This window comes from Panthera pardus, unplaced genomic scaffold (genome assembly GCF_024362965.1).
Source record: "Panthera pardus isolate Hobbes unplaced genomic scaffold, ASM2436296v1 HiC_scaffold_13, whole genome shotgun sequence".
Taxonomy (NCBI): Eukaryota; Metazoa; Chordata; class Mammalia; order Carnivora; family Felidae; genus Panthera; species Panthera pardus.
This window is the reverse complement of record NW_026526688.1, coordinates 199,778,763-199,792,138: the sequence shown is the minus strand read 5'-3', so window position 1 is coordinate 199,792,138 and position 13,376 is coordinate 199,778,763. Positions and strand designations below refer to the sequence as shown.

The following is a 13,376-nucleotide window of genomic DNA, read 5'->3' as shown; positions in this document are numbered from 1 at the left end:
AGGGACGGTGGACCGGTGGGATCCCTCAAGGTTTCTGAGATCAGAACGTGGCATCCCTGCCCCCTTAAGAGACTGGCTGGAAACAGGCCCTATCTGTCAAAGGCCTGGCCCCAGATAGGACACGGCTGCCTTTAAACATGGGCCCCCTTAGAATGTGGGGGCCGAGCCCCGGGGTCGCCTCTCGGAGGGGCATGGAAGCCGGTCAGCGCTGTCTGCACGGGGACGCGGGGTCCAGCGTAAAACGCCCTTCCCCATTTTTGTGTTTTAGAATTTGAGAAACGAAGAACAGGTTGCAATAATCCAAGCTGGAACAGTGCTTGCCCTGTGCGAAAAGGTAGAGCCCCGCGGCACCCTCTGTCCGTGCACCGCGTCGCAGCTCCCCCGGCGCCACACGAGAAACGGCACCTCGGCGTCTCGCTTGGCTCTGGGGCATGACTTCCCGCCTCCGCGTCTGCATGTGCACGCGCATGCCCGCCCCTTGCCCGTCCAAAGCCACACGCGCTCGCCCTAGACAGCTTAGCGCACAAGCCAGCGGAAGCCCCCACGGAGGAAGGAAAGCACCTGCGACCCTGGGGTGGATTTCTTTCCGGTGTTTTGCCCACGACCGTTTTTTGAGCCTCGTTGAGATCCGGCTTGACTTCCCGTCTTTAACCCTGCCTGCCACACTTCCACCCGCATCATTCCACCGTAGGGCTCAAAGAAGTTCCTTATTCCTCAGCTGCTAGTTAGCGAGGGGGTTTCCTTTTTTTTTTTTTTTTTCCCCCTATTTATCGTGATGCGTGGTGAATAGCGTTGTGTGTCGATTTCGAGCCACCTCTTAAGACCCTCCCACGGGACAGATTCTAGATGTGGAATCACGGGGCCACCGGTAGGGAGGTTTCTCAGAGCTTTAATATTGTCAAAGCGTCCACCCGCGTGTTACCGCATTGCCGGGTCCACGTTCAACTTGGTGCCCCGCCGTTAGAGACCCCTGCCGGCTTGATAGGCTTGGCTGAACTCACATGATGTGACCGTTTCCGTTTTCATGTATTTGAGTGCTAGTGATCCTGGCTTTTTATTGTGTGTCGTCTGTTTTCTTCTTCCTTGTGAACTGTAATTACATTTCTTTTGATGATGTCCGTTGGGTTTGTCATTCATTCATTCATTCATTCATACATTCACTCCCTACATATCTGTCGTTAAGTATGGTGTTTCGTACTGACTTCTCTGTGGGCCTTATGTGTTAAGATAATTAACTTTTTGCTGTGTTTGCTAAAAATACGTTCCTGGTTTGCTTACCTTTTACATTGGTGTAGGATAATTTATTTAAAAAAATTTTTTTTTAACGTTTATTTATTTTTGAGACAGAGAGAGACAGAGCATGAACGGGGGAGGGCCAGAGAGAGAGGGAGACACAGAATCTGAAACAGGCTCCAGACTCTGAGCTGTCAGCACAGAGCCCGACGTGGGGCTGGAACTCACGGACCGTGAGATCGTGACCTGAGCCGAGGTCGGCCGCTTAACCGACTGAGCCACCCAGGCGCCCCTGGTGTAGGATAATTTAGGCACGCACGACTTTCACGTCGCCCCCGTCCAGAGAGCTTTTCCTTTCGAAGCACAGGAGTTAAACTTTGAAATACTATTTTAATAACGATGAGGTCTTAGTGACCTTAATCAAACTTCTTTCCAGAATTTTTGGAAGGGCATGGAAAATACAGATAGTCTGCTTCACTGGGCTCCTGTCCTTCCTCCCCACTCACGTGAAAGGCACTGAGTGTTGGTAACAAACTTGGGCAAGGCTTTGCCTGAGCTCACACAGGTGGTAAGTTACTTCCCAAGTCACGGCGTCCTCAGGTGGACAGCAGGTGGCGCTGACTCACGCCTGGCTGGCTGGCACATGGTACATGGTCAGTAAATGTCCCTCTTACCAACATATGCAAACTCGGCCGCCCAGCCTCCTGTAATAGTGCTCCGGAGAAGTGTTACACAACGTGCCTGGTAAACACTCCCGACTTGGTTTAGTGCCACGTGCTCCCTGGAGGATGCCGTAATGTCAGGCCCAGTAATCCCTTCCTCATCCCCTGGGAGGCCTCTCCTGCACTGACTCCCGCCCACCGCTCAGCCTTCCGCAGATCGGTCTCTGGATCACTCTGAGCCCCCACACTAGGAACCCGTGAGCCTTGGAATCCAGGACATGGCATCTAAGCAGAACCAAACATTGTTACTAAGCACCTGGGGCAAAGCTTGCTTGCTAGAAGGGTTTGGGCAGTGGTTGTGGACGGGGAACTAATGGCCGGAACCATCCGTGACTTGGGTGGCTGATTTGGGATGGGGCTGGGAATAGGCCCGGGTCTCCTGGAGGGCCACACCGGGTGGAAAGTTCACAGACTCACTGAGAGCAGCCCCTTTCGAGCCACTTTCTTCTCCCACCCAGGCCCTCCCTGACCTACTCCTCCCCGCGACCTGGAAAATAGTGAGCGTCCAGACCTGTAGCCTTGGGCCCTCACCTCAGATCTGTGGGACCCCTGTTCCTCTCAGCAACCATGCGAGATTAGTGACTCACCCCTTCTACACCGGCCTGGTCTGCGGCAGCTGTCACCCCCCACCCCCACCTTCACCAGCCAGCTGTGCAGGGGAGAGGCGCCCACCTCCCAATCTGGGACTGTCCTTGGGGGCTGGACTCAGACCAGTGTTTTCCCATTTTCTCAGATTGGGTCTGAGAGACCCCAGCCCCATCCTGGGCCTGTGACTAAAGACCTTGTAGGTTGGGAGTCGCTGTATGTCCCCCTGGAGGGAATATTAATGCTGAGAGTGGCCCCAAGAGGAAAGAAAGGTGGGTCTGCAGGACAGAGGGGACCCCCGGGGAGACAGACTACCCGGTTTGCCCGGAACTGAGGGGTTCCTGGGACACGGGAACTGAAACAGGGACAGTCCTGGACAAGCAGGCACGAGTTGGTCACCCTGGAGCACATGGGCTGGCAGTGGGATCTGAGACCCACCAAGTGTGTGTTGTTAAAAATCACCACCCAGTGCCAGTATCCGACCAAACTGAGGTCAACTTCAATTTTTCTATTTAGAGGGACAAAGCCGTGCGTGTAGCGTAGAAGCGAAGTGCACCCCTAACGGGGATGCCACGTGGTGTTCCCGGGTGACCTTGCTCTGGGGCTTTGTCCAGCTCCTAACCCTTCCCCGAGGAAGCCCTGTCCCCACGCCACGTCCTCTGCACACAGCACATGCCAAGCAGAGAAGCTTGGACATAGGACGTCTCGGGGTTTACAGGTGATCGTGAGTCACAACTCTTCCTTATGAATCTCCCTCAAGTTCAAAACCAGCTGGGAAACAGTTCAAAACCAACCAGAAAGATGGAAGTTTTTAAGAGAATTTCGTGTTCTCGCTGGTAACAACAGATCAGAGGGTTCGGCTTAGGCCTGCGGCCACAGTCAAGCTCTCCGATAGCTGGCCTGGGGTCACGGTCTTGGGACCCTCTCTGGAGGGAGCGTCGGGGCTTAGAGGCTCTGGGGCTCAGAAGCCGGCACCTGTGGGCAAGGACCTGGCTTCCTATAGAATGTCCTCTTCCCCTGTGGGCTGACTCACTTCTCCCCTGAGGGCTTAGGGGAGGACAGGTGTCCCTGTCCCCATCACCCTCCCTGCTGGCCAGTAATGTAGTGCTATTTGCATTTAGGCTCTTGCTCTGGGAGAGGAAGAGGGGCCCACTGGCTATCTGGCGGGACTCTTTGATGGGAAATTCGTGACCTCACATGCCCAGGATGCTCATGGCCAGCGTTTTCTGCCCTCATGTGACTCTTTCAATTGCTGAAAAGCACTTGTCAAAATTGTTTTTTCTTTCTACGCATAAGAGGCATGTCACATCTCTTTAACAGGAAGAAAAGACTGGACACCATATTCTGTAAAGCCTATTCTGAGAGTTGCTTGCTGTCATGATTCAAAACTGGATTTTTCAATTTTTTTTTTTCCATTTAGACTTTATTCATTTTATGACTGCTTGCATTAGGGTATTCAAAATGAAATGTGTCATTTCCCGCCAAAAATATGCCGATCTATTTCTGAGACATTGCACAGCCTCCTAACATCTAATGAAATGCTCCATTCTGGGCGCCTGCTTCTGCTGCTGGCTCTGGGTGCCCAAGACATTGGGGGGACCCTGTGTGATCACAGCTGTATCTAGTCTTGTTTCCTCCACGGAGCCAGCACACCCCCTCCCAGACCTCCACATTGTCACGTCTGCTCTCGTTCAGCAAAATGTTTGTTGGGCGCATGCTTCGTGCTGGGGCCCGTGCAGGGTAAGGAAGTGTAACAGACCGTGTCTGATGCGGTCCCCACCTTCGGGCTTTTGTGGGAGGGAAACAGACAACAGCAATCCGTCAGGTGAGTGCCGTGAGATCCGTTCACAGGATGACACAGGGATCCCAGAGGGCACCTGACCCCATGGACTCAGGAAGCAGGGCAAGCTTCCAGGAGGAGACAACAGCTAATGTGGCCTGAGGCTGAGTCGGTGTGAGCTCGGTGAAGGCCTGGGGCTGAGGCTGGTGTGGGGGAGGTGGTGATGCTCTAGGCAGGGGGAGCAGCAGGTGCAGAGGCCCTGAGGTGAAGGAAGACTGGGCTTGGTGGCCCCCAGGAGCGATGGGCTGTCCCTGAGGGCTTTAAGTGGAAGCAGATTTTTGAGAGGACGCGAGGGCTTGAGAGCAGAGAGGGCTCTGGGTCCAGACAGGAGGCTGGAGTGACGGTGGCCGTGGTTGTGCAGCGGGTGGGTGTTTGAACCAGGAGGAGGTGGACCCAATGCATGGGAAGGGAAGGAAAAGGTGGACTCGAGGCTGCTCCCTACTTCCTGGTTTGGGTGAAGTGGGGCTCTTCCCCCACAGAGGGACCGGGGAGGCCAGGGAGGCATCAGAGGGAGATGCCATGGGGCGGTCTGGGCTGGAGAGCAGAGGGGGCACAGGGACAGGTAGAATCCCCAGGGAGACGAGGGGGGAAAGCCAAGGGCAGGGCCCCAAGGGGACGAGAAGCTTCAGCCACCAGGGAGGAGGAAAAAGCCAGGAGGATCACACGGCAGCCGAGGGAGGCTGGGATGCCCGGAAAGGGGCGTGGTCCTCAGGCTGGAGGCAAGGAGGCTGTCTGTCCCGCTGAATGCACACGTCCATGCACACTGTCACACACGGACACCCCCAGCCCACGCCCCCCCCCCGCCGGGTCCACCCAACAGCCCATCTCTTAGGTGGGCTCCTCCTAAAGACATACCTATGTACCTCCATCCAGAGAAACAGCTGCCCACCTCCCAGCCCAGACCCAAGAAGAGGCAGACTGCCCCCTGCCCCTGGCACCTGCCCTCGGCAGGCGCTCGCCCACCTGCCTCCGCCCACCCACGCCCTGGTGCTCAGCACACCCCTCACCCCCCGGTGCACCTCGCCGCTCGGGGCTTCTGCCGCAGGGGTGCAGACTTGAGGGCTGGGTTAGAAATCCCCATGGCCCGCCTGTGGGACCTCGCACGAGCGACCTAACTAGGCAGCCATGTCCTCCCAGGCTGCCTATGCCGTGGGCTGGGCCTGAAGGGCTGGATGAGATCCTCAGCATGAAGCCCCCATCACACCTTAGACCTCGGTGACACTCAGCGGGCCCGCTGGGCACCGAGTCAGGCTCCCACTGAATGCACACCGACTCCCTCCTGGACACACACACACACACACACACACACACACATATACACAAACACCCAAGTGCAGGGGCACACACACACACACACACACACACACACACAGATATCCATGATCCACTTGATCCCTGAGCAAACACCTGTCAAAGCCAAACATCTGTACAGACTAAGAAATTCTGTTTCGATGCCCCCCCACTGCCCCAGGATGGGACGAGGAGGCCAGGAGCCGAGTGGAGGAGGAGGCCCCCTACACACGCGGCTGGGGTGAAAGGCCCCCGGGCAGCACTGGTTCTCACGTGTGTCCCTCTGTCCCTGCTGTTTTCCAGTGGCTGAAGCAAATAGAGGGGACTGAGGCGGCCCTGACCCAGAAGATGCTGGATCTGGAGAAGGAGAAGGTAAAAGACTTAGCCCTCTGGGAGGCAGGCGGGTGGAAAGGGTTCAGACAATTTCCCTCCCAGGACGGCTTCTCGTGTCTTTTCGCGCGCATTTATTTGCACGCGTTTCTAAATTTTGCTTTTGCCCCAGTGGCCGTTCTGGGTAATTGTCATCCATTGGCTTACTCATCCACTCGCTCGGTCATTCACTTCATACGTATTTTTGGAGGCTCTTTATCCCAGGCGCCATGCCAGGATTAGAGGTCTGGTAATGAATATGCGGGGTCCCTGCCTCGAGGGCCGAGCTCACAAGCCTGGGGGACGTGTGCTCATGAGCTGACAGCCACAGTGTAACCTGAGGACACCAGGATGGGAATGTGGTGATGCCGGGGCACTGGGCCCAGCGGCCTCGGAGACACACAGCTGGGCCTCCCGACTTTGCTGGCCCCCTTAATGGCCATGAGAGCTTGGGAACGTGGCACTGGACCCTGGCGTCCTTATTGCCAAGTGGGGGTTCCAAGTTCCCCAGCCTGGGGCTGTCAGAGATGGCTTCCCAGAAGAAGTGGCTCCCGAGAGCCTTCAAAGACCAATTCAAGTTTTGCAAGTAGAAATGAGAGGTGAGAACGGGAGGTAGAAGGATGAGCTTCACACCAGCCAAGTGGTGTGAGAGAGTCCTGGCTTGGAAACTGGTCCCTCCTCTGCCACCAGAGCACTGGGGCATCCAGGGCAAGGCACTGGTCCTCTCTGGTCCTGTTTCCTCATCTGTAAAGTCAAGGGACTGCAGTAGACCAATCGTCACCTTGAAAGTCTCAAGTCAGTCCTGGGGATTTGCCTTCAGGACGCATGGTGCATGCAGGGACTAAAAGAGTGAGCCAGTTGGTGCGGGGGGTGGGGGGGAGGGCACGCACAGCAAGGAGACCGGTCAGGAGGTGGGGAGGTGATGCTGTTGGTGTGGGGGGGGGTGGGGAGAGCCTCATCTGGGAACTGTTGAGACGGTCTTCAGGGGCCACCGGGACGTGACAAGAGGAACTGAGAAGGATTCCTGCTTGGCCACCGGGTGGGAGGGGTGTCACGTCCTTGCGGTCGTGGAAGGGAAGCCGGGAGGGGGTGGGATCACGGTTCCTGGGGCAGACCATCGCCTCCCTCCTCGCCTGAGCACCTGGCGGGTCCCCGGCTTGGTGGGACTGCCACTCTCTAGCAGAGGTGATCACGTGAGCTCTGAAGATCTTCCCTGTGATGAGTTCTCACGCTGATCTTGATCTTGGGGGGGGCCTCCCCTTTTCAGGACCTGTTCAGCAGGCAGAAGGGCTACCTGGAGGAAGAGCTGGACTACAGGAAGGAGGCCCTGGACCAGGCTTACCTGGTAGGACCAGACGCGGGTTGGATGCTTTGGCTCGTTGAACTCACCCTTAGGGGCTGTTTTTCCCTTCGGGGCTGGCACCGCGTTTAGGGGTCTTACAAGGGCCGCGTGGGCGCCATCAAAATGCCCTGTCTCTGTCCTGACCGGAAGGACCGTACCGAGAAATTGGTTTTTTTCTCCCAATCAAGCATGATTTTCAAAAAGTTACCCTGATGGTTTCTTTAGACATGCGCATCCAATGCCAGTAGTCGTTTGAGATGCGTGAGAAGAAAGCATCTCTCTTCTGTGTTTGGTTGTACTTAAATACTTATTTATGCATCACCCTCCCACCAAGCAAGTTTTCCCGGAAACAGGAACGAGGGTCAGTCACCAAGGAACACAGAGGCAGAGCACTGAGCAGAGGCAGGTGATCGTTAGAGCCAGAGGGACCTGCCGTGAGGTCCTGCGCAATATTGCATGTGGGTCACACAATCTGTTCCGGGCTTCCCGGTGAGTAGCTTCAAATGGGATCATGCCCAGGATCATATGTCATAGGGCTTTGAGGACACTCCTGGCACCGAGTGAGACCGGGAGACAGGAGGGGCACCGTCAGGGTGTCCCCACGGCACAGAGAGCGAGAGAGCTCAGGGTCACATCTTGCAGGAAGAAGCGGTGTTGTACCCAAAGCCGCGAGTCAGTCTTTGCCCGGGTCATTTGTGGTTGAAATTATTTTCCAAAATGGGTTAGTGCCTGTGACCTACAGAGTCAACACGTGAAAAATGACTTTCCAACCCTCGTTTCCATGAGCATGTCCGGAAGATGGAGAGCAGGTGGCCCGGGCTCGGTGCAGACAGGAGATGCTGGGGGTGAGGGCTCGCCTGCCTCCTTGAGGCCCTTGGCCTGCCTGGGAGTGTGGACGGCATGGAGCCCAGAGGGAGTAGGCCGGTGGATTGAGCCTTGCTGGGTCTGACGTTTGCCGTCCAGGGCTTACTTGCGGGCACACGACTCTATAACGGTGTTGAGGGCCCTGCTGAGCGTGAGCCCCATGGAGGGTTGCCTCCTTCCCTTCCCTCGCTGGTTTTGCCTCGACTCTGCCCACCCTTGGTCTTTCGGTGAACGCCTTTCCCGGCGTCACGCACCGTCTGTCACGCGGCACTGCCTCCCCGAGCACTTCCGGAAATCTCCGCGCAACGTGACTTGTGTTCCCTTGTTCCCGAGGAGAGGGGAGTTGGGAGGGCTTCACAGGCTCTCAAGGCAACCGAATAAGTTCGGAAAACCCCGAAGGGCTTCTTCAGTCCTTGAATACGTTGATGGGTAGGCCAGGGCTCCGAGAGGATCATAAGCAAGGAAATTGTCAATTGTCAGATGGTTCGTGGGCCATTTTTTCAAGGGACATCGTGCAGGACTGGCGATTTTCAACACATTTTGGAAAAGCTTGGTGTCCACGCTTGGCTGTCTAAGCACCATCGGCAGGAGGGCCCTGGGGGACCCTCAGAGTCCTGCTTCTGCAGAGGAGGCCCCTGGGCGTGCTGACCCCGCCACGCTGTAGGAACTACGTGCAGTCCCAGACCTTTCCAGAGCCTCGGGTGGGATTTCAGGCACGTGACGAGGTTGCGTTCTGATGCCGTGTTGGAGTGACTTGAACAGTCAGGGGAATGCCACGCTCCCAGAGGGTGACAGTGCCGTGTGCCCGGGCAGGAGTGAGGACGGCAGGCGCCACGTTGCTGGCCTGCATGCCTTTGACATTGCTCTGAAATGGGGCAGGTCCACAAGGGAGCTTCCGGAATCGGGGGGCGTGGGGTCCTGGCTGGAAGCTGATGACAGCTCTTGAACGGGGAGGGGGTGAGCCAGCAGGGCACAGGGACAGGCAGGCTTCATGTGCAGCCCGCATGGGGACCCCTGGGCTGGGCCGGTGTGGCTGAGACTCCCACCTTCTGGGGCCAGGGGAGGGGAAGGTGATTATGTCTGTTGGTTAAGACTGGGCCTGGCCTGATGGGTCTGGAATCCCCCCGGGGGGTCCGCACAGCCACGCAGGCTAGAGGGGCGGCCTCAAGCCACCTCTAGCGTCTGTTTGGCATTTTCCACCCAAACTAAAGACCGGTCCATCTGGTCTCGGGAAGACAAGGAACCGTTCCTTAGCCCCTAAGGTCCCTGAGCTGGAATCCCCGAGGCCTAGGTAGGTGGGGAAGTTACTGGTGCGGATGCAGACCCAGCAGCCTGACCCGCGACGGGGTTGGCATCCGAGGACGCTGTGGGGGGCGGATTTAGGGAGGCAGAGAAGGAGATAATTCTCTCTTTTGTCCCTAGATATTCCCATGAGGTAACTATATTTTAAGTGTCTTACGGTGAAGTTGGGAAGAAATAGCTTCCTCTAACGATTAAAACTCTTGCCTTTCACGAGGTGCCTTCGACCGGCCACTAACCTCTCATCCGCTTCGCTAACACGCGGTGTCTTGCGGGGAGGGCACGGTTAGAACGTGGTTACTATTTGCTGTGGGTGGACATTGCATTCCTCGCTAGCTGGCTGAAAACCACGCGGGTGCAATTTGACCCATATCTCCCCCGCTGACGCCCATGATCAAAGGGGAGATTTGTTCCCGAGGAGCGGGGAGAATGCATTGGGGGCCGAGGATAAAAGGAAAAGTCTCTTGAATCACACGCTCTGCGGGGCGGTTACGATTATTTCTTCTTCCTGCCCTGGTCCCCTCCCGCACAGAGTAGGGCATCTCGATCGAATGGAGCGAGACATGTTCTCCAAAAGCTGCTGCGCCCGGGGCCCGAAAGGGGCTCCCTCGCTCCCCGCCACCCGTGTCTGCTGGCTGCTCGACGAGGCGCCCCCCCCCCCCCCGCCCCGTGCCCCGACCCCGCACGCCTCCCCTCCCTGCCTGAGCTCCTCAGCTCTGCCTCCCTCAGCTGCAGTGTCCCGGCCGTCACTGTCGACCCGTTTGTGACCTTGCGCTGTCTGTGTGATTTGGGCCACTCAGAAAATCCAGGAGCTGGAGGCCACGCTGTACAACGCGCTGCAGCAGGACCCGGGGCGGAGGGCCAGCGAGGCGCTGAGCGAGGGCCAGCGGGAGGATCTGCAGGCCGCCGTGGAGAAAGTGCGCAGGCAGATCCTGAGGCAGAGCCGCGAGTTCGACAGCCAGGTTCTGCGGGAGCGCATGGAACTATTGCAGCAGGCCCAGCAGGTGAGGGGCAGGTGGCTGGCGCCGGGTGCCCCTTGCCCTCTTCCCAGCCTCGGACCCCTCCGACGGGCCCCTGGGTGCTCCAGGCGTGTTGGATGGGCGGCTGGCAGCGGAGCGAGCTTCCGTGCAGTGAGGCGTGTTCTCCCAACATGGCAGGTGCATTCCTGGCAAAGCGGAGCGACGTCCGCAAACCGTTTTTTCTGATGCGCGTTGATTTCAAGGATAGGGCCCGCCCCCTGGCTGAGCGGTGATGCAAACCGAGGCCGGGGGTCCCCTGGGTCCCCCACCTCCTGCATCTGTGTTCGATTGGAAAGTCAGGTTCTTTTTTTTTTTTTTTTTTAAATGTTTAGTTATTTTTGAGAGAGAGAGAGAGACAGGTAGAATGCGAGTGGGTTACGGGCAGAGAGAGAGGGAGGCACAGAATCTGAAGCAGGCTCCAGGCTCCGAGCTGGCAGCCTAGAGCCCCACGCGGGGCTTGAACCCACGAGCTGTGAGATCGTGACCTGAGCCGAAGTCGGACGCTTAACCTCCTGAGTCACCCAGGCGCCCCTAAAAATCAGGTTCTTAAAGCCAAGAGGCATTGCCGAGCCGTTTGCTCTTTTGCTGTATGTCGTGACGATGGCCGATCTGAGCCCTGGACCCGGAGGCCCTATTAGTTGTTAACTCCGAAAACCTAAGTGTATTCCGAGGTTCGGAGTCCTGTGTGAGTGACGTGGGCTTGGCTGCAAGGCCTCCAGGGTGACCATGGGGACAAAGAGGTGGCAGCAGCATGCTGACACTTGAGCGCTCACGGTTGCAGACCCTTGACTGCCGCCCTCCCCGTCTGCAGGGTGGGGACGATGATGTCCATTCTCGATGCGAACACTAGAGCTCAAGAAGGTTAAGTCGAGTGCCTGAAGGTCACACAGCTAGCGGTGGCGGGGGGGGGGGGGGTCCCAAAAGTGAGAAAGGACCTGGGTGACCAGGGGGATGAGGCGACGTCACGGCAGGCAGAGCAGGCAGACGCGTCAGGAAGGGGCAGGGGAGAGTCGTGTCTGAAGACGGCACAGGCCCCAGGGGATTCGGGAAGGCACAAGGGGACACAGACTGCACGTGGTGCAGGAGAGAGAGAGAGGAGGTGGTGAGGGAAGGGGGGCCAACAGGCTGGGAGGGCTCTTCATTCAAGACTTGGTTTCGCTGAAAGGGCACGCAGGCAGCCCCTGGGACCCCCGCCTGGCTGTGGCCCCCGTCCCCGCGCTGCCTGCTCTGTGCCGGCAGCCTCTGCTCATCTGCCCGGAAGCAGCGAGCCTCCAGAGTGCACACGCGTTCGCACACACAGCCTGTGTAGACGGAGAGGGAGTCTTCACGACTAGGGAGGTTCCTGATCAGGTTGGAACAGCAAGGGGAAAGGGGATGGAGAGGCTGGAGAAGGAGGGAGGAGAAGGGAAAGTCATCCATCCACTGACTGAGAAGGTCCGATGTGCAGAAGGGACGAGTGAGGCCAGGATACAGACCAGCGGGCGAGGGGGAGGCTCATGCTTCTGAGCAGGGCCTGGGGGGTGGGGGCGGGGAGGAGGAAACAGTGGTGAAGCTTTGTGCCCTCACGCAGGGTCGGGGGGTGACGGTGCTGAGGGGAGAAGAGAGTCAGGCCACCTTTGCTCACATGAGGACCGCGGGAGGGGCGGAGACAGAAGGGAGGACTAGGAATCCCCGTGGCCCCAAGTAGGTGGGGCAGTTGCTGGTTCAGGAGAGGCCACTGGGATGGAGACCAAGAATTTGCAGGTGACAGTGACCAGAGTGATTGTCAGCCTTGCAGGGCGGAGCGGGGAGGGAAAGGGAGGCAAGAGAGGGAGGGAGAGGAGGGGCTTACGGTCAGTTACCATCAAGGAGATCCTGGCGCAGGGATATCGGCGTGGGCGTTTGCCTTTGAGAACACTGTCACTGAGCCGCCTCTGTTACTGTCACATCAACAGTGACAAGTGGCCTGGGGCACCCCCAGCCCGGTGGGGACCCCAAACACAGCACAGATCCTGACCAACTCTTGTGGCTGAGGCTGTTGCGCCAGAATGCACCTGCTGAAGACGTGCAGGGGAGGGTCTCCTTCCGCAAGGCTGGCGAGGCGCCCAGTGCAGGGCGTTACTGAGCCGGGTCTGAAGATAAATAGGAAGATGCCCGGTGGCCCTCAAGGGGGGATAAGTAGCTTTTCAGACGGCAGCGCAGCATGGCACCGTCAGCTTGGGGTGACAGAGTGCTTAAAAACACAAACGCTGCGAGCAGACGGTACGGCTCTGAACCCTATTCTCCTACTAGCTGTGTGGCCTTGGCCAAGCGACTTGACCTATCTGAGCCTCAGTCTCCTCCTGAGGATGGTAATAACGCCTGCTCATTGGGATGTTGTAAGGTTTAAATGGACTCTCACGGGTGAAGTGCTCCCAGTAAGGGTAGGCGGCTATTTTTACTGCCAGTGTAGAGGGTGAGCAGGAGCCCGATGCTGGCTGGTATCTTATGTCCAGCACCGGGCCTCATTGGTGGGGCCTGCTGACCGTGCGGTGAATGGAGGCGTTGTTCAGAGAACCCAGCTCAAAGCAGAGCGGCATGCGTGTGTTTGAACCGAGAGGTCATTACCCGACTCGAGGGCCCCAATCTCACGGAAGTGCTTCTGACGGTCTAAGTCTGGAATGTACGAGGAGCCAGTGAGCACATCCTGAAGACACGGGGCATTGCGGCTTTTGGCCGTGACTCCTGGGGAACGCACGGTGTCCCGTGTGCCAAGAAAGGAAGGGAGCTGGGTGTTTTAAAAAAGAAAAAGAAAAAAAAAAAAAAAAAAGGAAGAAATCCAAGCTGCCCGCGTA

At 57.5% G+C, this 13,376-nt stretch overlaps 1 protein-coding gene across 9 annotated transcripts in view; it reads left to right on the top strand.

Moving 5' to 3' along the window:
* Positions 1–13,376, top strand: part of JAKMIP1 (janus kinase and microtubule interacting protein 1) — a 136,066-nt gene that overhangs the window by 110,941 nt on the left and 11,749 nt on the right. For 7 of the 9 annotated variants that reach the window (XM_053901714.1, XM_053901708.1, XM_053901707.1 and 4 more), the window contains 4 exons: positions 269–334; positions 5,974–6,042; positions 7,307–7,384; positions 10,345–10,548. In XM_053901714.1, the coding sequence (XP_053757689.1) occupies positions 269–334; positions 5,974–6,042; positions 7,307–7,384; positions 10,345–10,548 (417 nt within the window). The remainder of the gene's footprint in view (positions 1–268; positions 335–5,973; positions 6,043–7,306; positions 7,385–10,344; positions 10,549–13,376) is intronic. The other 2 variants (XM_053901710.1, XM_053901713.1) reach the window with 1 other exon arrangement.